At 48.2% G+C, this 21,607-nt stretch overlaps 7 protein-coding genes and 1 non-coding gene across 8 annotated transcripts; 6 read left to right on the top strand and 2 right to left on the bottom strand.

Annotated features, from left to right (window-relative positions):
- Window positions 1-1,812: 1,812 nt before the first annotated feature.
- Window positions 1,813-4,257, top strand: cpcA (amino acid starvation-responsive transcription factor GCN4; the record flags this gene model as incomplete). Its single annotated transcript, XM_033573401.1, has 3 exons — window positions 1,813-1,870; window positions 2,708-3,496; window positions 3,548-4,257. 3 exons carry the CDS (start codon window positions 1,813-1,815, stop codon window positions 4,255-4,257), a joined length of 1,557 nt encoding a protein of 518 aa, XP_033423953.1.
- Window positions 4,258-9,295: 5,038 nt separating this feature from the next.
- ATNIH1004_008797 (asparagine synthetase domain-containing protein) lies at window positions 9,296-11,158 on the bottom strand (the record flags this gene model as incomplete). The annotated part of the gene is made up of 1 exon (XM_033573400.1): window positions 9,296-11,158. The coding sequence occupies one exon, from the start codon at window positions 11,156-11,158 to the stop codon at window positions 9,296-9,298; it is 1,863 nt and encodes a 620-aa protein (XP_033423952.1).
- A 287-nt stretch (window positions 11,159-11,445) lies between these two features.
- Window positions 11,446-14,045, top strand: ATNIH1004_008796 (guanine nucleotide exchange factor VPS9; the record flags this gene model as incomplete). The annotated part of the gene is made up of 6 exons (XM_033573399.1): window positions 11,446-11,470; window positions 11,548-12,891; window positions 12,941-13,018; window positions 13,077-13,252; window positions 13,306-13,940; window positions 14,000-14,045. 6 exons carry the CDS (start codon window positions 11,446-11,448, stop codon window positions 14,043-14,045), a joined length of 2,304 nt encoding a protein of 767 aa, XP_033423951.1.
- Window positions 14,046-15,338: 1,293 nt separating this feature from the next.
- ATNIH1004_008795 (uncharacterized protein) lies at window positions 15,339-15,601 on the top strand (the record flags this gene model as incomplete). The annotated part of the gene is made up of 2 exons (XM_033573398.1): window positions 15,339-15,526; window positions 15,574-15,601. 2 exons carry the CDS (start codon window positions 15,339-15,341, stop codon window positions 15,599-15,601), a joined length of 216 nt encoding a protein of 71 aa, XP_033423950.1.
- A 450-nt stretch (window positions 15,602-16,051) lies between these two features.
- On the top strand, window positions 16,052-16,165 carry ATNIH1004_008794. Its single transcript has one exon. It is a non-coding gene; the product is annotated as a tRNA-Ser (tRNA).
- A 1,890-nt stretch (window positions 16,166-18,055) lies between these two features.
- ATNIH1004_008793 (uncharacterized protein) lies at window positions 18,056-18,726 on the top strand (the record flags this gene model as incomplete). The annotated part of the gene is made up of 2 exons (XM_033573397.1): window positions 18,056-18,222; window positions 18,297-18,726. The coding sequence occupies 2 exons, from the start codon at window positions 18,056-18,058 to the stop codon at window positions 18,724-18,726; spliced, it is 597 nt and encodes a 198-aa protein (XP_033423949.1).
- Window positions 18,727-19,636: 910 nt separating this feature from the next.
- Window positions 19,637-20,527, top strand: ATNIH1004_008792 (VIT1/CCC1 transporter family protein; the record flags this gene model as incomplete). Its single annotated transcript, XM_033573396.1, has 2 exons — window positions 19,637-19,974; window positions 20,029-20,527. The coding sequence occupies 2 exons, from the start codon at window positions 19,637-19,639 to the stop codon at window positions 20,525-20,527; spliced, it is 837 nt and encodes a 278-aa protein (XP_033423948.1).
- Window positions 20,528-20,672: 145 nt separating this feature from the next.
- Window positions 20,673-21,299, bottom strand: ATNIH1004_008791 (DUF4202 domain-containing protein; the record flags this gene model as incomplete). Its single annotated transcript, XM_033573395.1, has 1 exon — window positions 20,673-21,299. One exon carries the CDS (start codon window positions 21,297-21,299, stop codon window positions 20,673-20,675), a length of 627 nt encoding a protein of 208 aa, XP_033423947.1.
- Between the last annotated feature and the right edge of the window lie 308 nt (window positions 21,300-21,607).

The raw sequence follows: 21,607 nt of genomic DNA, 5'->3' as shown, positions 1-21,607 counted from the left end.
AGTCCTGCCAGACGCGTCGAGTATGAGAGATGGTGGGGTTAATAAATGTTTCGACCACCTACTCCAGTTACTGCACATATCTGTGACAGTTGATTTCCAAGGAGAAAAAATTAAACAAAAAGAAAAAAAAAATTAAATTAAAAGAGCCTGCGCCATAATTGTTGATCTGTTTGATGTGTTTTGCACTGTCGCTGCTTTGGTATCCTTGGTCCCTCATTGAGGGTTCTGCCGGAGAGTGTCACTGATACCCTATGTTACTTTGGCGGTCATTTCCCGGTCTGATGCCTTGGGCATTAGGCCGTCTTCCATTCCTTTATGATATCCGTTCGCGCGGGAAGGCCGAGTCGGTCTTGCGTGTTGATGCTGTGCGCCGTCCAAACTAGATTGATACCACTTGTTTTGTGCTTGTGATGTATATTGAGTTGATGTTGTTTCGCCGTTTGATGCCTCTGCGTTTTCTTTTTTGATACCCTCGTGGGAGAAAGGGTGATGGGTATGGGACCCTGGTACTTCATGTTGGAACCTCCCACCACTCGGATTCACCGAATTGTCAGCTTCGGTGCGGTATGCTTGCATGGTTTTGGTGTGTATAGCATGCCCATGCCGCTGGTACCATTGTTTCATACCTGTAGCATCATAGGTAATAATTAATAGAATCGATTCTCTGCATACAGTATTCTTCGTGGTTTATGTAGAAGTACAGACTGCATGTCTGGGTATACCCGGATCTGCAGTTCCACCTCCATGTGGGTATGGAGAGGTGCAGAGGCTGCCCATAATGATGACATGCATATGGTCTTGATCTGGAGTAACCCGAGGTCTTAGTAATTCCATTCTACACGACTGAGGGTACACCATCAGTCGGTTTCCGTTGAAAGGGAATCTGTTCCTATACTACGTGCTGGATAAAGGGACCTTAGATCTGGTTACATCAATTATCCAGTCGATGCGATGTATCCTACTCCACTTGGGAACAGGGGGAGCCGGAGGGTTCCGGAAGCAAAATGCAGCACCCGCTCCTTCATGTAACGAGCATCAAATTCCTACTGATGCAAGCATTAGACTGACAAGGGGACCGTGGTGATCAGAATATCCCTATTGATATTTGGAGGAATGAGGGAATGAGACTGATTGAGATTGATTTCCTCACCCATCGGTCTATCCGCTTCTCCCCGCGTACCGGAAACATCCTAATTTCAGGTGCGTGTGGCAAAGGATTGATTAGCAATCCGGAGGTCAGTAGTTAATTAGAACCAGACATGATATCCAGGTTTGGTTGAACCATTGAAAGGGGAGAAAGGGAAAGAGTAGACATAAAGTATCGAACGTCATGGGGAGAAGAATTGGACCCCAAGCAATCACAAGACAAGACGGGACTTCTCCTTTCGGCTAGATAGTCGAATCGGATCTTGCTAATGGTGAAGGAAAATGGAGTTTGGACGGGGAAACTAGAAGAAAGAATGTGCAAGGGAGCAGACGGAAGGGAAGGGAGGAATTTCCCATGAACGTACTCCATACATACTTCGGGTCCGACGTTGACGGGAAAACCCGAGGCCGTCACATGGAGAGAAAGGGGGGCATTCCTTTCAGTTTCACCCAGAGAAGACTGAGAGGTAGATTTAGAGGTGGATTTATAATATACGAAGTACTCCATAAGTAGTCCTGTACCAGCAAGGATAATGGAGAATGTACACAACGGTATACGAGATGGAATTAACTAATTGAATTATTAATATGGATCGGGCTCGTATCTTGTCCAGAGAACTAACTAAACTTTTGTTTCTGCGGACCAGAGACTAGTGTGGTTGGACCATGGGACCGTCGTGTAAGAATTTTCTCATAAACGATGTTGAAAGTTCCAACGGAGAAAGTCGTATGGAGTATTTCTCACTGGATTGAATATTGATTCCAGAAGAGACTAACAGGAAGAGGATCGGTGTGCTTGATCAACTACCAAAATATCTGCATCTGTCCACCTAGAACGGAGCGTAGGGAAACTCATTGCCCGATCGAGTTTGACCTCGCGCCCTTCCACGACAACAAGACGGAGTTGGATTATTCATCCGCCAATGCGGCTCTCTTCCCCCTCCCAGGCGCCCTCCCAAAACAGACCCCGACAGAGGCTGTGTTAGTATGCGAGGCGGGTTCCAGGCTGCCGCCTCGCTACCATCCGTCATTGGTCAATGGCAGAATGAATGTTCGCCGGGGCCATTTACCCGCCCGTGACTTGTGCCCATGCATTGGCGCAAGTGCTGCGGTGGTTCTCCGAAGGTACCTGCTCTCTACTACGTCCCTAGTGTGTGTAGTACGTAGTACTAAGTACTGGGATGGACTTCATAGACTCTCCAAAAGTTAGGAGTACCTAGTAGATACAAAGTCCAGGCACGGAATGCCTGGAAGCCTGGTCGGGATCCACTTGCGGGCGATGTGGCCAATCCACAGCCGGGTTGGCCTTATGACTCACACCTGCTGACGGAGTCCAAATTGCGTCTTCCCTGATCAGGCTAGGGCGACAGGCGGGGACGTCCTGGTCGGTGATTGGCCGGTCAGCCATCAGCGAGCGCACATTCAGGCGTTTAAGAAGTGCCTGATTCCCCGTCGATGCCTGGCGCTTTTCATTTCCTTTTTTTCTCATCCACATCTCCCCTTTTCACTCTATCCAATCTATCTAATATCCCTGTCACCATACATCCACTGATTGACCAAGAACTTGCATTTCATTATATCGTTCAAAATGGCCTTCTAAACACGTCCCCCGGACAAAACTCGTCTTTCTCTTCTGAGACAGACATCATAGATCCTTCACGGACCTCGTCTTCAACCAAACTCTCCTCTCTTCTTCCTTCAGAGTCTCCTGCCCCAGGACCTCTGAACTTCTGCAACGCATCGCGTAGCTCAAGTTCCCCGAACAACATTACCTCGTTCGACGTCACGTCGTTCAACACGGATAACTACCAGCAACAATGGCTTCCAACACCCCCGCCCCCACAGCCCTTGGCTCAGATTTCGAATTGCAACGACAAGATCGACAGCAACAGCTCTCCACAGGAGGACTTCGTTCTATATCCCCCGTGTCCCCAGCCTTCTCCCAGGGACTCGCGTGCGCCAGCACCCTCCAGTACTACCCCTAGACTAGCTGCCTATCATCCATTTCTGGTTCGTTCCGGGCACCTTTCTCGCCGACATTCTATTGGTCTGCAGCAACAGCAGCAGTTTGCCAGTTCGCCTGTTCAGGTACCCCGTGTGGCCAGACTTGCCTCGCAGTCTGCCGGGTTTCATCTGTCTTCGTCTCATCGGTCTAGTCTCTCCAGTCGGAAGAACCTCTTGCGTCTTCACGCCGCTTCTGTGGCTTCGAATTCTGCGCCGAATTCCGCCTCGTCTTATCGCCCACCCGTCCCTCCGTTCAATAGTCCTACCCATCTTTCGTCTTATCAGAAACAGCAGTTACAATCGTCCTATCATCGTCGTATGATGTCTGCTCCCAACATGGCTCAGGGTAAGTCGATATTATATGCATGTTGTTATCCGTCGGATGCTAATGGTGCAGATCTTCCCGATCTCTTTGACCTCCCCTCCGATCAATTTGGGAGCGACTTCGATCTTTCCATGCTGTCGCCTCAGCAGATCCCCACTGGGATCATGGGATCCAAAGACCCCATGACGGATGTTCCTTCGGGTACCATCTCTCCGAAGGATCTGTTGATGGATGCTTCGGCGCCCCCGTCGACTTCCTTTACTGATCTCAGCACACCCTCATTCGAATCGCCAGGTTACTTTAGTCAAGATACTTCCCCCATGTTCGCCACGGACATGGAACTAGTCCCCGGCCATGAGGAGTGGGATTCGCTCTTCCCCCCTCAGGACGCATTCTCCGTCGCTTTCGACTCGACAAGTTTAGAAATCTCTACACTTCCCTCTAAGAAGACGGAGGAGTCGTCGCCTCCCTCGCCGAGGGTACGTTCGACGGTTTCTCGTGCTCCATCGCCATCTTCCAAGGCAGCAACCAAGCCCTCCACTGTTGCCGGTGTCAATGCGCGTCAGCGCAAGCCACTCCCTCCGATCAAATTCAACTCGGACGACCCTGTGGCATTGAAGCGAGCTCGCAATACTGAGGCTGCACGTAAGTCTCGTGCTCGCAAGCTGGAGCGGCAAGATGAGATGGAGCGCCGCATCGCTGAGCTGGAGAAATCTTTGGAAGAAGCGCAGCAGCGTGAGCAGTACTGGAAGGCTTTGGCCCAAGCGCAAAGCAACGCTTAAACAAAAACGAGAGAACACGAAAAAGGACAAAAAAAAAAAGAAATAAAAATGCTTTGGTTTAAGTAATAACGTCATGTATCATTCTGTTTCTGTTTGATGAGATATGGTTTGTGGTGGGCGGGGACTTGGATGCCTTACGTCAACCTGAATGCCAGCAGTTGCAGTTTGCGTCCTGGAATTGGTACCGATGAGGACACTGCTGGCAGGATAAAAGTTTTCTTTTGTGTCCTGGTCACGATTCAGTGCCAGTATTTTGCTAGTTTTTATTGTCGTCCCGTTCACGATGGATGTTTTTTTTTCTACTATCTGCTGGGTTGGCCGGTTCTGACGTCTCCTGCGACTGGATTGACTCGTGGCCTTTAATTATAACCTTGATGTTGTTTGACTGTTTGGTATTAGTATTAGGTCTTAATCAGTTTAATTGTCTAAACTTAAACCAAACTGTCAATGAATTTCGATTATCTTGATTCATCTTGACAAAGTGCGCAATACTCTGTAAGTAATTTAATCTGGCCTTGACCGAAGTATCGGAACTGGTACTACGGAGTAGGTCAGGTATATAATATGGACTGAAATAGTATATGCACAAGATCCTTGAAACAGAGGTGCCCCTCCAAACTTTGAACTGAATGTTCTAGTCGAAGATTAATTCTATCCGGAGGTACTAGCTATATATTCTCATCAGACCGATTTCTCATCACGTAATTACTTGCTTCTTTTTTCTATATCAAAGGCCGTGCAATCTCCCGTTCGGTACGAGATGCACCATGGATCAAGAATATTGGGAGTCCATCAATTCAATTAGCAATTTTTGAATAGCTTTAATATCTGCATAAATTACATCTAGTACGTACGTATATGTATATGTGTATGTATATCCATGTGAGGCTGCGCCTTCAAATAAAGACATACAACACAACAAACATGACCAAACTGATACATAGAATCTTGCTATTATGCAGTAAGCCTAATTAGGAATAGGGCCATTATCCCCTTGGCTGGCAGCGCTAGTCGTCGTTAGCGGTAATTTTGTTATGTGTAGTTTTATTGGTCAGTTAGCTTTCACCGCTTTCTTCCTACTTGGGAATAGCCTTATTTATCTAAATTCCCACGCACCTCCTATTCATACCAATGCATTTTTGTGTATAATGGATTTATGGGGTCTGCCTCTAGATGAGGCAGAAGAGCCTTTATTATATAGCTCCTCTGTGGCTCCATCTAATGCCTCTGTATCTCCTCCTCCTATTTCTAAGAAGGAAGAAGAAAATGCTGCAAAGCTTAATCTAGCAGAGATTCTTCATGAAATACCTCAATACCAAGATGTCAAGTTCAAGCCTCTTAAAATGGCTGAGCCTTTCCCTCCTCTAGTACAATTACCACCTGGGGTTGATATTGAAAGCTCATACAGTCTATTCTCCTTGTTTATCTCCCAAGAATTAATTGCATTATTGTCATCCAATACCAACAAATATGCAAAGGCTAAGAACGCTGGCGAATCTGGACGAGAGAATGGCATAACACTACAGTTTCAGAGATTCAGATCTTTCTTGCAATCCTAATTTATATGGGAGTCCATATATCTCCTAGTGATGAGGATTACTGGCAGACTAGCGAGGAGCCATTCCATATGCCTCGAAGATTTATGGGGTTAAAACGATTTCAGCAAATCAAGCGATACTTCCACGTTGCAGATCCTGATCCTGAGGCTGCTGTACAAGAGGCTATAAGGCTTAATCTTAAGCCAAATCAGATGTGGTGGTATAAGCTAGAGCCTTTTGCAGCTAGGCTTCGCACAGCCTGTTTACAGCACTGGAAGCCTTCAAATGCAGTCTCTATAGATGAGACAATGATTCGCGGCTTTGGGCGTTCTTGTCATACCTTTAAGATGCCAAATAAGCCAATTAAGCAAGGATATAAGCTCTTTGCCATTGCAGATCAAGGCTATATTCTATACTGGATATGGGCAAGCCGTCACAAGTCCCTTGTGGAGGTTAAAAAGCATGATATTGAGAATTTAACTCTTACTGGATCTATGGTTGTTCAACTTGCACAAGAAGGTCTGCCATCTCAACATAATAACTACACAATCTATATGGACAACTACTTTTCAACTATTCCTTTATTCAATTATCTTCGGCAGCTTGGGATTGGTGCTTGTGGAACTACCCGACCAAATGCATCTAAAAAGCTATTTCCAAAGGCCCTTTGTATGCTAAAGGATTCAAAAAAGCCTCAACCATGGAATACTTTATATGCAGCTCCTGCAGGTGTTGACTCTGATACTGATTCTGTGTTGTGTATTGCATGGCAAGATAATAATATTGTTACTGCATTATCAACTGTACATACTGTACACAAGCCAACTGATTGGATTCCTCGCTTGCGCAAACGCCCACTGCTAAGACCTCAACCAGTGCAAAAGTTGCCCGTCAGCCATTGGTGATCAGCCTACCAAGGAACTTCCAATACCCCGGATTATGATGATTACAACTATCATATGGGAGGGGTGGATCGTGCAAATCAACTACGTGCAAGCTATGAAACTCATCAAAGATGTTTACGCTCATGGTGGCCTATATTCTTTTGGATACTTGACATAGCTATTATTAATGCTTATTGCATTGCAAAGATGGCCCGCAGACAGCAAGGTATGAAGGAGATCACTCATCTTGAATTTCGAAAAGGTCTGTACAGGGAGCTATTTAAGCAAGGATCAGAGGAATTACTTCAACGAAAGCGAAAACATAGCTCAGTTCAACCATTAGATGAAGGTGATCATCAGGTTGAGAGGATTCACCCTCGCAAATGGTGCCATTTATGTGTTGTACGGGTTCAAAGAGCAAAGGCTCGAGGTCATACTATTCCAAAGCAATTCCACACAGTATATTGCTGCAAGACCTGCAGAATTCCCTTATGCAGGCCTGACATAAGGTCATGTTGGGCTGATTTTCATACACCACGACCCCCTTTAGGTGAGAAGGATGTAAATTGTTCATAGATAGCTTAAATATTTATATTTCATTCAATTCTACGGTATGTGGTGTTAGATGAAGCGGGCGTGTCATTTGCGGCAGAAAAAGGACGCTAACGACGACTAGCGCTGCCAGCCAAGGGGATAGTGCCCTGGACCATCTCGGCCCGGGGAACAACAGACTTCACCCACAAATACAACTCACCCAACTGCAAACGTCGCAAAGTGGTGTCATAAGAGCTTTATTTGTTGGGTAATACCAACAAATCTCTTCTACAGGGGACCGTATAAACTTAACTTGTTAAGTTCCACTAGTTATGAGGCAACAGGATATCTAGAACCCTTCTGTAATTGGATAACTACCAGTTACTGAACGCTCGCAAGATAAGAACTTAGACATCATTAAGATTGAAGACAGAATTAAGGACATCCGGGACAAACTGGCCCGGATCGCCCGCAAGAAAGCTCGCAAAGAGCGTAAGAAATTAAAGGAGATTCTCCGTAAGGTCAGGATGCTTGCACCGGAGGGGATTCAGGACCTCTGTTTACCTCTGGCCGGCAGGGGAAATACGATAGGGCTAGTAACCAGACCCCATCCAATCCCTCTCTGAATCCTAAGAAATTGTGTAGATCCTGCTGCGGTTGAGGCAACAGCACCCGCAATGGTGCCGGTCCAAAAGCCGTACCTACAAAAGCAGCTGAATTGACAGCCAGACCTAGAGCTAAAGTTGGCTATGACCCAACCCTCTGAAAATGGTTGGACCCTGGAGGACAAACCCCTTTGCTTGGCGATAGGCCGTGGGTATGGCTTAAGCTCTCTTACGGACCTAACTATCTGAACAGTTCTCCCTTTGGGAGTAGCAGCAATAGGTATTCAATCCCTCAGAATTCTCCCACCTAAAGACATCAGCCAAGCAAGCCCATGGCCCCAAAGGATGGGTCTTCAAGTGGAACTGGCCTTTAATATTAGTGGTCGAAAAGTTCGTATCCGTTGCTTTGACGCCCTAATCTCCACGATCTAAGGAACAAAAAAACCGAGCATATTCTTTACAGAATCGTTCGGCCCTCAAAGTAACGAATTCAATGATGGAGGACATTCTTGCTACAGAACCTATCCAACAATGTCGTGATATTCCATTGGGTCGGAAAACAGTTTCCAAGGGATGAAGCGAGTACGGTCCATTATAGTGTTTAAGGGACCCCCAGCGTTCCTCAGCCTTGACGTCCCAGTGGTAAAACCAAACACGGGCGTTACACCTGCACTTGTCACCAAGTTTAGGGCAGTGAGCTTGGATAGCGAGAAGTGTGAATCTGTGAGGAGCACAAGGGCAGACCTCTTGTCCAATGCCCCCCAGGGGGTTCAAATTTGGTATCCACCAGGGCAGGCCGAGAAAGGATATTTTAAAGCCCTCCTGTTCCCCCCTGGTGTTAATAGATGTAGAGTCAAATATTTGTTGTTTCTTTAAATTGGACCTCTGTTTCTGACCCCGTCCCTTTCCGTATATTGTGTATTATGAGTTCGTTCCAAATTGATATTTTGGAAGACGCTGCCCTGTAGGTAAAGTTTAGGTCACGGTAGATGGATAATGGTACTGAAGTGCATATAGTACAGTCTAATCTAGTCTACTCAAGCATTGAGAACAAATGCACACAGCTCAGACTTGCCTTTTAACGTACCTCATTGACCCGACCTCTTTGGCTCCTCTACTCTCGTTCATCCTCGAAGCATCATTACCATTAGTAATGCAACGTAACCCTTGTTCTCTCGAACAAGACTAGCTGACCAGTCATCCCTCAATCAAGTGAAGAACCGGTCCAATTCTATTATCGCTATTCTCTCGCTTCGAACATGTCAATGCAGGGAGTTAGAGATAATGGAAAGGCGGTTACAGTCCAATCAAATGAACGGATAAACTGACAGCTTTCGGAATACATGCGCAACGATCAATGGAAGACAGAAGTGGATGAGTTTAAAGAGGAAGTCTCAGAAGTATCTGATTCATGTTTGTCATCATAGCTGGTCCATCAATCGTCATTCTCGGGTTAGGAAGTCGCGAGGAAGCTGATTCAGCTGAGGGCATCGGTCCCTTTAACTTTTCCCTTTTCCATCTTTGCTGTCCGGGACCCAAACTGGATGGCTCTTTTCTTCTCATAAGCTACATGCTGCATTCCTAGCATCAGCGCCACCAAACGAAGCGCTTTCTTCTCCGAGTCAAGCCCGGATTCTATCGAGCTTGTAGACGTCTCCTCGCCGTCTGTCTGGAGCGGGGGAAGTCCAAATCCGCATTTCTCCCAAACCGGAGCTTGTGCAACCCACGCCACGAATTCTTCGTCCAAAAATGGGTATCGCGCTTCGCGGCCCCAGTGGGCAATGACGCGGTTATCACGACCCAGATTTCGCTGGCCGAGACGGCTCACGTCTAGGCGAATCTCATCTAGGAGACCTTCGAACCCGTTACGTGCAAATGCTATTCCGTGTCTCGCGTAGCCTGCAAAAAGCTCATCGGCTCCGAGACCGGAGAGGAGAACGCGAGCGGCCGTCGTATACGTATACGGGGTGGGCTTAGTGTCACCTGGACGACTGTCAAATGCCACGCCTTGTCCGCGCGAGGCAAAATACAGTGCACATGCGATGGACAGGTCCATCTCCGTATTGTGCGGCCTCATCAGGCGCTTTACGGTGTCACGGTATGCAACCGTCTCACTATAGGGAATGTCTATTGCGACAAATCGCCAGTTGCGGCCTGGGCAGACCTTCTGAAGTTCTGCATGAGTTGCTCGTCCGGTGATACGATCGGGGCAGCTTTCATACACCGAGGTCGCTTTTGCTTCCTTACTGGCGGCCGCTGCCGCAACAACACGCGGGTTCTCAAATGCGACATTCAGTAGGTCGATGGTCTCGTCGCACGGCAGCAGCTCATGGGAAATCCGGGCAAGCAGTGTGCAATCGAGACCGCCAGAAAACAGAACTGCAACTTTCACATTGCTTTCAGCGGTGACTCCAGGGGGTTCTCCGACATTCTGAACTCTTAAAGCGAGGGATTGACGGAGTTTCTGCTCTATATGTTTAACAGAAGGAGACTCAACACTTAGCTGAGGAGGTATCCCGTCTGGTGGGGACATATTCATTGGGGGAATTGGATTTTTCTGCCTGACTCGTAAGCGTGCGTATTGAAGTCGGAGGTGCAAGGAGGGTAGTACCATATGAAGACTTGCTGGCATATCAGCAGTGTGGTTCCAGGGTAGCGTTTGAATCCCCTCGATCTCGAAAGGATTACGGCGCGTGCCAGAGCTGACTTCAAGGCCATCCTGTAATAGAGTCTGCGTCAAGTCAATCATATGCATCCCGTTTGTGCCGACCTCCTCAAAATGTGTAGTGGTACTGCTGTCACAAAGGCTACAGATCCTCAAGGAGCCAGCCTCATCACGGCCCTGAAGTAGTGAGCGTCGTCCGAGACAGTCCCTACTGAAAAATAGCCTGGAGTTGACCGCATCAAAGAATATGAAGGCAAAGGGCCCCGAAATACAGCTGATAACATCTGCCACGCTCTGTACGGCATCTTTGGGATTAGAGCTCCCAGAAATGCTTGAAGCGGAAGGACCCGTCGCAGCCTGCAGCAATAAGTTGAAAATCACCTCAGTGTCATTGCCCTGGATTTGTTTACCAGCGACCTTCCAGGCGTCCCCATTCCAGCACAACACAGACTGTGTCGCGGAGTCCACAAGAGGCTGCGAAACAACATGATCGCCTCTCATGGACAAGACAGTGGAGACAAATGTGAGCCAGATGGGAGCCCTTGCATGACGGGACTCATGCTGGAGGGTATGGACCTGGAAGCTGTCTGGGCCTCGATTCCGTAGCAAGCAACAGGTTTCCTCGTTAGGAAGTACGGATCCAGATGTGCTCAAGGAGAAGAAGATGCCACACATCGTGTGGACTGCCTGCGAACCACAACGGCATCCAGGGGGGTTGGTTGAATTGGGGTGAAGGGAAGCAACGCAGAAACCGTTCGGAGACGGATCTCGGTGGAACAATGATCCCGGCTGGCTGGCTGTCATCCTTCGGTTCTCCTCCTTCTCCAGGACGAAACGAAACAATCGGACGAACCAACGAGTTGGATCGACTCCTCAGCTTCTCTGTGATTCTACAATCGCAACCGCTGGCCCGGCAGACACTTGTTGTCAAGTTCGTGACAGCCCGAGATTGACCTCGCTGAATGGTTCCCCTCATAATGCTCCGTGGTTTTGTTTGAAGTGCTTCTTTTCCAGCGTCTTTCTTCGAACGTCAGCGTGCATGTGGTAGCTTATGTCTGCGACAGGGACATTGGATTCCTCAGCTTCCGGTGGACAAGGGGGTATTCAACATGAGGGAAAACAGCCCTATCCACCAGTGACCTCGATCGGCATCGAATCGACGACCGAGTCGCAGAGCTCTTCCGCAGCGCCCCGGGATTACCAGAACATGTCCCAGACCAGGATGGAGGAAAATACACAAGATGGATCACAGGAGGATGCTACAGAATCCCCGGGTGTGGTGCCGGCGCCATCTGATCTGGAGTCATCAATCACCATCCCTAAGCCAGAGCTGCTCTCTGGACGGATGAAGGGACTTTCAATATCAACCAATACTTCAGACCGCACCTCGTCGCCGGGGAGCGACGTCCCTCCTCCACCACCGGAGAAGGACGACGCCTACCTTCAGCCCAAGCCCCAGTCACCGACCAAAGTGCCCCCGGAGTGGTCAGAAAAGGAATTGCCAGAAGTCCCTGAAAGCCAGGGACAACGGAATAAAACCAAGAATGAGGGTTTCCGAGAAGATGACTCCCAGTCGGAGATCCAGAATATCATGGGGCAATTCCAAGATCCTGCACGCAGCGGTGATCAAGATCAGATCATGTCGCCTCGGCTGGAGCTAGCGGAACAGTTCCTCAATGGGCCGAATTACTTTCCTCCACGACAGTCTAGTTTAGATCATTCCAAGATGCCAGGCGAGGGCACTCAATCTCTGCACACCAAGGCGGAAGCGTCGTCCCCATCGCTTGACAAACAAACCTCATCGGGACCCAAAGGCCTACACAAAAGCCCTATGGTCGGCGAACCGAGTTTGACTCGGCGTTCGTCCACCTCGACTGTGCCTCCGCCGCCGGAGCCGGAGCCTGACCAGCCGTTCGACTTCCACCGATTTCTGGAACAGCTGCGGCACCGCACCGCGGATCCAGTGGCCAAGTTTTTGCGTTCCTTTTTAAATGAGTTTGGGAAGAGACAGTGGATGGTTCATGAGCAGGTGAAAATTATCAGCGATTTTCTGGCCTTTATTACAAATAAGATGGCCTTGTGTGATGTGTGGCGTGATGTCTCGGACAGCGAGTTCGATAACGCCAAGGAAGGAATGGAGAAGCTTGTGATGAATCGACTATATGCCCAAACATTCTCCCCTGCTATACCTTCACCCCCGTCGATTCCACGGAGCGCCAGTAGGAGCAAACGAAGAGAGATGGAACGACTCCATGGCCCGTGGCGACGAGGGCAACATCAGGAGGATATTGAGCGTGATGACGTGTTGGCCCAAAAGATGCGGATCTATAGCTGGGTGAAGGAGGAGCATCTTGACATACCACCCGTGAGATCCCACGGTCGTCGGTTTCTAAACCTCGCCCAACAAGGTGGGTCGAATTCACCCGCGCTCTGGGTATTTTCTAATGTAGCGGACAGAGATTCTGAAGATCAACGGCTATCGCGCACCTCGAGACAAAGTCATCTGCATTTTGAATTGCTGCAAGGTTATTGTCGGTAAGTGGCTGTGTTTGCCGTGCACTATAGAGACATCCGTTACTTACACTGTCACAAGGGCTCCTGAAGAATACAAAGAAGGCCGATACATCTGCCGATGCATTCGTGCCATTATTAATCTACGTGGTGCTACAAGCCCGCCCTGAGCACTTGGTTTCTAATATCCAATATATTCTTCGTTTTCGCAATCAGGATAAGCTCTCGGGAGAAGCTGGCTATTATCTGTCTTCGCTGGTAAGTGGTATGGAGCTGTATATTTCGCAGAACTGGTCTGATGCTGGGCGTAGTCTGGAGCCATCCAATTCATTGAAACACTGGATCGGACCAGCATGACGGTGAGCGACGAAGAATTTGAGCGGAATGTCGAAGCGGCCGTCTCTGCCATCGCCGAGAAGAATCGAGAATTGGAATCTGTGAATCCAAAGATAAACACGGAGCGTTCGGCCGAAAGCTCCCAGGCGGCATCGCGAGCTTCAGCGGATATCCAACGGGGCCGACGGGAAGCTGTACAGTCCAGCGATGAGGACATCGCACCTGTGGTAGGGCTCCTGCGCACTATCCAGAAACCGCTATCAACCATCGGCAAGATCTTCTCCGACGAGCCTGATTCGCCGGTCGAACAACCGATTCAGCCCGCGGCGACTCCTGCGGCGACTCCGCAACCTGGTGTGCCCCCGCGGCTGAGTCCGAACGTCTATCAGCCTCCCCGGCACAGTGGCGAGGAGCGGCGGCCGTCAGCTGAGCGTCCGCGCCGGGTCCTGGACGCTCAGGATGCCGCTGCGCGTCAGGCTAGCGCTGAGGACGCGGAAGCGCGAAGAATCCAGCGGGCCGAGCATAATAATGTAGTGGAAACGTTGTCGAACATGTTCCCCAATCTTGACCGGGATGTCATCGACGACGTTGTGAAAATTAAGGAAGAAAGGTAAGTCGTTGATCGAGACCTGTGAACGGGTAATGGATAGCTGACTGATGTTTTGTCAGGGTTGGTTTGGCAGTGGATGCATGCCTTGCTCTTAGTGCCGAGTAGATCCCAGCGCTCCCCGATGGGATAGGATGTGTGTAATGCCTAAACGGTACATTTATCATAGCCTATTACTCCATATATGTAGCCAGATACATACCTATGGTATACGTGAGCTTATTGCTCTAGGTGGATCAATAATAGAAAGTTATAAAGTGGTCATTGTCAGAAGTAGGATCTAAGCTGGTGTAGAGTAGGATAGTGTGATTCCCACAGAAATGAATTACCAAGGCATCTATAAATCTACACAATCTATATACACTATCACTCATCAATCCGAATGAGCTTCCATCAGGCTGCCAGGCATCAATAATCCACTGACTAAGCATTATCTTGACAAATAATCCTACAAGACAAACCAATCATATCGTGCTGCAAGATCTCGCTTAGCCTAGCGCTATTTCTTTGGCCCCACCACCCCATATATATACCATCGCCACCCCAACTTCTTTTACTTTTTTCTTCTTTCTTTTCTTCATACTTACCTTGTTTGGGTGGCTGCGATCAAGAAGGCGGCCCACCACGGATTGGTCCCTGCATTGCACAGCGCGGCGGAACAGTCCGTTCAACGGCCTTCGGGTCATTGACAGGCGTATTCTTTGGCACTTTCCACTTTGTGGTTCTGATTTCTTTTCATCATTTCTTCGCCTTGAGCGAGGGTATGGAGAAGAGAAGCTTTATAAATCTTGTAGTTTACACAGCACTGCCACTATGACAGCGCAAATGTAGCTAAGGTTATTTGCAGTCTTTCACGTAACAGCAGGTGTGGGTTGAGGACCAATGCTTTGAGGAATGCAACCCTTCTATCCGTCAATTGTTGACACTTATATTAATAGTATTGGTGGTTCTTGGGCGTTGTCAAGTGGGTTCTAACTGAAAGGACACCGGATTTTGGATCCGATCTACGTCTCCGCCTTACTGGGGTTTATAGTAAATATGAATCCGACTGACTCCAGTTTATTATGGGAATTATTCCTACTTAACCATAAAGGCCCTGCTATAGTAAGTGCTATAGTGTAGGAGATGTCAAATTTTAAGATTTTGAATAAATGAAGAGTATATAGGCTCCGCTCTGGCTTTAGTTATAGGTTAGTTAACTAAGTTACATTAGTTAACTAACTAGAATGGACTGGATATCTGATTATATAATACACCAATAACATTTTCGCCACTGGAGTAAATAAATAGGAACCTTTCATTCCTACAACATACATTGTTGGTCACAGAGTACTCTGTACCTACCTCAGAATCCACACCCAGTCACCTATTCCACTGCATACCTATTATATCAAGCACAAAATGCCACACTTCACCAACGAACCCGAGCCGTCACCTACCACTCTCTCAGGGAGCGAAACCGCGATCGAAACCTCCAGCGCGGTCCATCCTCCGGTCTCGGGAGGCGCGGGGGCTGCTCCCGATAGCAGCGAGGGAGCTCTGAGCAAGGAGGAGGTGAACCGATTGTACGAGGAGCGGATGGAGGAGGAGTATGCGAAGAGAGAGGGGGGTGCATAGACTGACTGAGAGAATTCAGTCGAACCGATAATATCTGTATTAAATAATGGATTATGTCTCTACTCTCAGTAGCTTCTGCTGGGATGGCTCTTACTCCACAGGTGGTTAACCCCATTGTAACGTACAAAAAAAAGTACCCAAAAAAAAAAAAGAAATCGAGTGAAAGGAGATTCGAACCCGTCACCTTTGAATACCCAGAAAAATCACCATCATCACCCAAAAAACACACTACCTTGAAATCAAACAGGGGAGTAATAAAAAAAAAACTGGTAGCTTCTCTTTGATTGAGCGTGTCATCCTTAGTGCAGGGGCCATGCTAATCTTCTCTGTATCGTTTCAAATTGACCAAATGCCCGAAGGCAGTAGGTCTTTCTTTACTTTGAATTATATGCCTGCGGGATGGAGGTTTCACGGGTTCTCATTGGTTGGTAAGCGAGTAGGGGAATGGAAGAACATCAAAATTTTGATAGACTTTCTCGGAAGAGTTTTCATCCGGAGTCAGTGTGGCCGAGTGGTTAAGGCGATGCACTCGAACGGAGGGCCCATCTAAAGGTTCTTCAATTAGCTATGCATTACGTTCGCGTGCAGAGGTTCGAATCCTCTCGCTGACGATATCTTTTTTATTCCCCTTCTCTCTGGAGAAGAACTTGGGAAGCTACCATTTCACTCCCCCCCTCTAAATAAATAAATACATTCATTCGCTCTGTCTACTTTAAGGATTTCGCAATAGCTTAAGTCTAGCTACTACTTCGTAATAGGGACATAAATATGTGTTAAAAGAGCTATAAAGGAAAACGAAGTCAATTTTTTACACCTAGAAATAAATAAGAGAATCGAAGAAACAAAAGAGGCAGCCTTGCGTACAGCTGCAATATATGTATTGGAACCACTGACCACCTTTTCTACCGGGGATGAATGTACGAGGGAGGGATTGAGAAAGTGTATATGCACTTACTCTATACTCATTTAGAGATATATAGTAGTAGTACTTCGTGCAAAGTACAAGTAGTTTAGCAGTCGAAATGACGCGTCAGACCCTTTGCCTGCATCTGTGCGCTCCCCACGCATCAATGATCATTTCCACTGTAGTTACTCCGTACGAGAAAGTGCAAAGAACAAGAAAAAAGCAATACAGTAGACCAAATTATCCCATCGTGGTAAATTCGTCGTTTGGATTCCATTCATTCAGTCCAAGACACGGGACGAATGTGCGGCTTCGATTAAAGTTTTCTTTTTCTGGAGGCGCTAGTAGGTTTGTTGTATCTTGGCACCAAGATCAGGGGTTTTGCCCCTGAATTGTTTATCCCATTTCCGTTCCTAATCTTCTTTTATTTGCAAATCTTATGATGAAAGGCTCGTATCCTCCAGTTGGGGTCCGTGTCAAAGCGCTAGCTCTGTCATTATGGGGTAGAGAATGACATTTAACAAGATTGGAGTTAGTTGTGATCGTCGCATCACCATCTAATTGGTAGAGGCAGAGTTTAATACTGCAGTGGAATTTTGTGGAATACGTCCAAGTTGGCGCATAGTCTGTGACCAGAAATACAGGGTCGGAGAGGGATCATATGAAACATTTGCGCAGAGTGGGGGAGATAAGTCTTGATGTGTCCTGATTTTCTTATGAGTCCTCTTCTTGTGGTGGATTTAAGAGAAGGGTTTTATTCGTTATAACCCTGACAGAAACAAAAGTGTTCATAATCCTACTCCGTACCTTATCAAGGTAGTGAGAGATCGTGTCGTTGTCGGGAGCAGAGATAGGAATGTTTGGAACTTCCCAGATTCAGGGAGAAGTAGCTTATATGGCCTGACCTGGACATAAGCATACCCACTTGACAATAACTATTGATCAGATAAGCACTTCGTAGATGGGTCCAGCTAAGAATAGGCCAGAGGCTCAATGGCATATGCGTACGGAGTACATCTTGAGCAGTCTGACTATTTCAGCCATGCTTCTTCCAGAATATTTATCTTCAATGTACATCCCCTAATATATATATCCATGTGAGATGAAACCATGATTGTTGAGGTGAACGGATTTCAGTCCTGATAGTTTGCGCAAGGATGCAAAAACTTCAACACGAGCTCCACCGGACTATTGCTAGCGTTCCTTCTACTGAACTGCCCAGACCATCCATTTCCCGTCGAAATACGAGCCTCATCTCTCGATCCCGCCCTTGACTGCCAGCCTCAGCGCCTCAGTTTCTAGGTTGATTCCAATCAAAGTTTAAATACGAACCACAGCGATTGCTTGCCCTTTTGCCATGTCGATCGCTGGCTGGATGAGGGCTAACGGGCGAATCGTGCTTTGAATACAGAGTCGAACCCACACATCGATGGGCTCCCAAATGGCTGACCGTGTCTTGGTTCGTGTGGATGGCGCTATTTAAGGCTGGGAAGGTCGCCATGGACGCAGTTCCTCCCATCCTTCCTTTCAGCCTCGACTGACATCGAATCGAATACCAACTTAGTCACTCTTTTTATTTCGACTCTTTTATTTCACTATGCAGTACAAGACTCTCTCGTTGATGCTCCTGGCGGCCTCTGCTCTGGCTGCTAGATCGTCGCAGAGCTCCGATGATTCCCAGAGCTCCGATGATTCCCAGAGCTCCGATCTCCTCTTAGAGAACGACCCGGATTATAAGGAGTACATGTCCTCTCTGGACTCTCTGTGAGTTGCCTTGTCTAGATCTCTTGGATGGTCATCCGTATTATGCGAATCAAAGCTAACTGGTTTGATTGCAGTACCGCCACCGGTTTCGCTGGTCCCTCCAACGTCGCTGTCCCTGATATCCCTACCTCGATCGCCCAGGTGCTCGCGACTGCCGTCCCGACCTCGTTCTTGAGCGAGATGCAGAACCCCAGCGCTGTCTCCTCCTTCGCCAGTGAATTCAAGGAAGGCCACTACCCCAAGTGGTACGACGACCTCCCCAAGGATGTCAAGGCCTACCTCTCCTCAGAGGCTCTCTCCATCGCGGCTGCCGCTACCGAAACCGGTGGTTCCAAGGACTCTAGCAGAACCGCTGCCAGCGCCTCTGCCTCCAAAACCTCAGACTCGTCTTCAAACTCTGACACTAAGTCCTCCGCTTCGGAGGGTGGTGCCGCCCCTACCGGTGCTGTCGCTTTTAGCTTGGCTGGTGCGGCAGGTATTCTTGGTCTTGCCATTGCTCTGTAAATGAGGATTAGTATGAAGAGAGTGGGATGGGGGTTCTTCTGTGATACTATTGTCAAAATAGACTGACCTAAATACTTTAATGACTATTGTAATTGGACGTCTGATCGAGTGATGTAGATAATGCTCACTGCTAGTTACTAAATCTTTCTCATTAGTTTGAGATATAATGCGACTCCACATGAGCTGACCATACCCAGTTGTCCTGGGCAATTATGCATAACAAGCCCCTCAGAATGCCCATGGTCTGTTATGGTAATACCTTAGCCGTAGTAAGCAGCCTGACTAACTACCTAGTACTAGACACCGGGAATCATTGATCAATCTCATGTCACCATTACGAAAAAATAGCCTCAGACTGACCTCGACTTTCACCGTCTCGACCACTCACCTCATCCCGAAAGTCATCTTCGCCGCACAGCACCAATCATTACCCGATGATTGGAAACGACTGGAAGGACCGTTGGGGAACAGGAAATGCCCCTCTGTTGGATGCTGACGATTATGTGCGCGCTGATTGGCCGGCGCTATTTGCAGCAGAGAAGATCGAGCGCATATTGTGCAATGGAATGGATGGTATAAGAGGGATGGTAGGATGGTTGTTTTGCATGGCATTGTTTCTTTTCATCAGGCCCTTTTTTGGTTTCTTGATATTTGGGGCTGCGTTGTTGTGAATTCATTCTGCAGACTTTCGATGCCTCTCTATTGTTGCCGCTGACGTCAGTGTTGATCTATATCATCTCATCAACGGTTCTACTATAAAAGAAAGAGCCCAGAAAAGAAACAGAAAAAAGAAAATAGAGAGAAAGAAACATGGCCCTTCTCTTCATAAAACAAATCCTTTACCCCCGTTCAAAATCCTCATCCTCTCCGTACAGTTCGTCCTGTCCATCATCCCTGGTTCATCCATACCATGAAGCTCACACACCCCAAAGGCAAACCATTACTGTCCGACTCCTCAAATCATGACGGTCGCGACCTCGAGTCCCAGTCCTACCATACCTTCCGATCCTCGTCACCGGATGCCCGCTCCTCCTCTAGCACGGGCAGTTCCCGATCGCGCATCAACCCGCGCATCGTGTCCGATGCCATCCTCGGTCTATCCGATGGGTTGACCGTGCCGTTTGCTCTGAGCGCCGGTCTCTCTGCACTGGGAGATACCAAGGTAGTCGTGCTCGGTGGACTGGCCGAGTTGGCGGCGGGAGCCATTTCCATGGGGCTGGGGGGATTTGTTGGGGCGAAGAGCGAAGCGTAAGTCTCTCCCACACGTTTCAGTCAAGATTGAATGAGATCTAACGGTCACAGTGAATCCTATCAAACCACCGTACGGGAAACCACCGATCTAATCGAAACCTCCCCCTCCGAAATCTCATCCATCGTACATTCGATCTTTTCCGTCTATGATATCCCGGAGGACGCCATCGCGCAGATCGACTCCTCGCTGCACAATTCTCCCGACCGACTACGAGACTTCCTCATCCGCTTCCACCATCAGGAATCTGCCCCAGATTGTAACCAGGCTTGGATCTCCGCTATCACCCTGGCCCTAGGTTACTTCGTGGGCGGGTTCATTCCGCTGATCCCATACTTCATCGCAGAGAAGGTCATCGACGCGCTGTATTCTAGCGTCGCTGTCATGGGTGTCACCCTGTTCGTCTTCGGGTATATCAAGACCGGGGTGGTGCGTGGATGGTTCGGGAGGGACAATGTCGTCGCCAGTCTCAGGGGAGGTATACAGATGTGTTTTGTTGGTGGTGTGGCTGCTGGGGCGGCTATTGGTCTTGTCCGGTTGATTGGGAATTAATGACATACAGTCCATGAAAAATAGATAGCGTGGCGTTGGGGTCTTATTTGTACATACATACATACACTCATCATCATAATCCAATCATACTTTGTAGATAGAAAACAAATACATAATAGATAACGAACAGAGATAATAAAAAATACTATGAAATAGCTCTGACTACCAACTCCCTCTCCCTCTCCCCCATTTCAATGCCCAATGCCAAATCTCTCCCCTGGGGAGACATTTTCGCCCATGTCTTCTTCAAAATCGTCACAATCTTCTCATCTTCCCTCCCATCACGAAACCCCGCAAATTGATCATCCAAAAACACCAAACAAGCCACATCCTCCAACACCTGCGCCTCCTCATCGCCATCGCCCTGTCTGAAGCTCTCCTTGCGAACCAATGTTGCAACCCGCATAGCCTCAGCACTCGAGTACCCGGCTTCCTCGCACAGAGAGGCGACCAGCTCCGCTTGGCGTCGTTGGAGCCCGCTGCGCCAGGCATGGTACCCGGCTTTCGTGGAAGGGTATGTCTCCCGGGGTACTTCCCATCGACGGAGGTGTTGGGCGCGGATAGCGAGACGAAGTGTGTCTGATGCATGAGGGCAGCGGAGATGGAGGTATGTGGTCATTTTGTTGGCATAGTGGAGTTCGTATGGTATCTCGTGTGTTTCTCCCCCCTTCACTCCTTGGTCGGTTGAAAGGCCCCCCAGAATGGGTACAAGATGGGGGTCTTCGGCGTGCGCTGCATCAATTAGACGCATGGCTTTGTCGAATGCCGTCATGTTGCTTGGTGGGTTAGATGCGATAATGTATAGGTGGAGGTGTAATGGGAATCTGATGTTCTCTGTAGTTGAAATGGAGGTCTCGCACTTTACCGGTTTGGGGTATGATCATTTACCTTTGATAGTAATTATCACCCCGGTCTACGGAGTACTTATTCTATACTCTGCTCATACAAAATTCAGTCAGATCAATATCGTCCTTGCATCTAATAGTATATCACATCCATGCCAATACGCTCCTGTACTGTAGTCCCAACTCTGAAATACACTCATGTTGAGTGTCATCCATCCCAATCCGCAGCTTCCAA

Source organism: Aspergillus tanneri, assembly GCF_003426965.1.
Source record: "Aspergillus tanneri strain NIH1004 chromosome Unknown AapTan_6_pilon_pilon_pilon, whole genome shotgun sequence".
NCBI lineage: Eukaryota > Fungi > Ascomycota > Eurotiomycetes > Eurotiales > Aspergillaceae > Aspergillus > Aspergillus tanneri.
The sequence above is the reverse complement of the archived record's forward strand: the minus strand, read 5'-3'. Positions and strand labels throughout refer to the sequence as shown.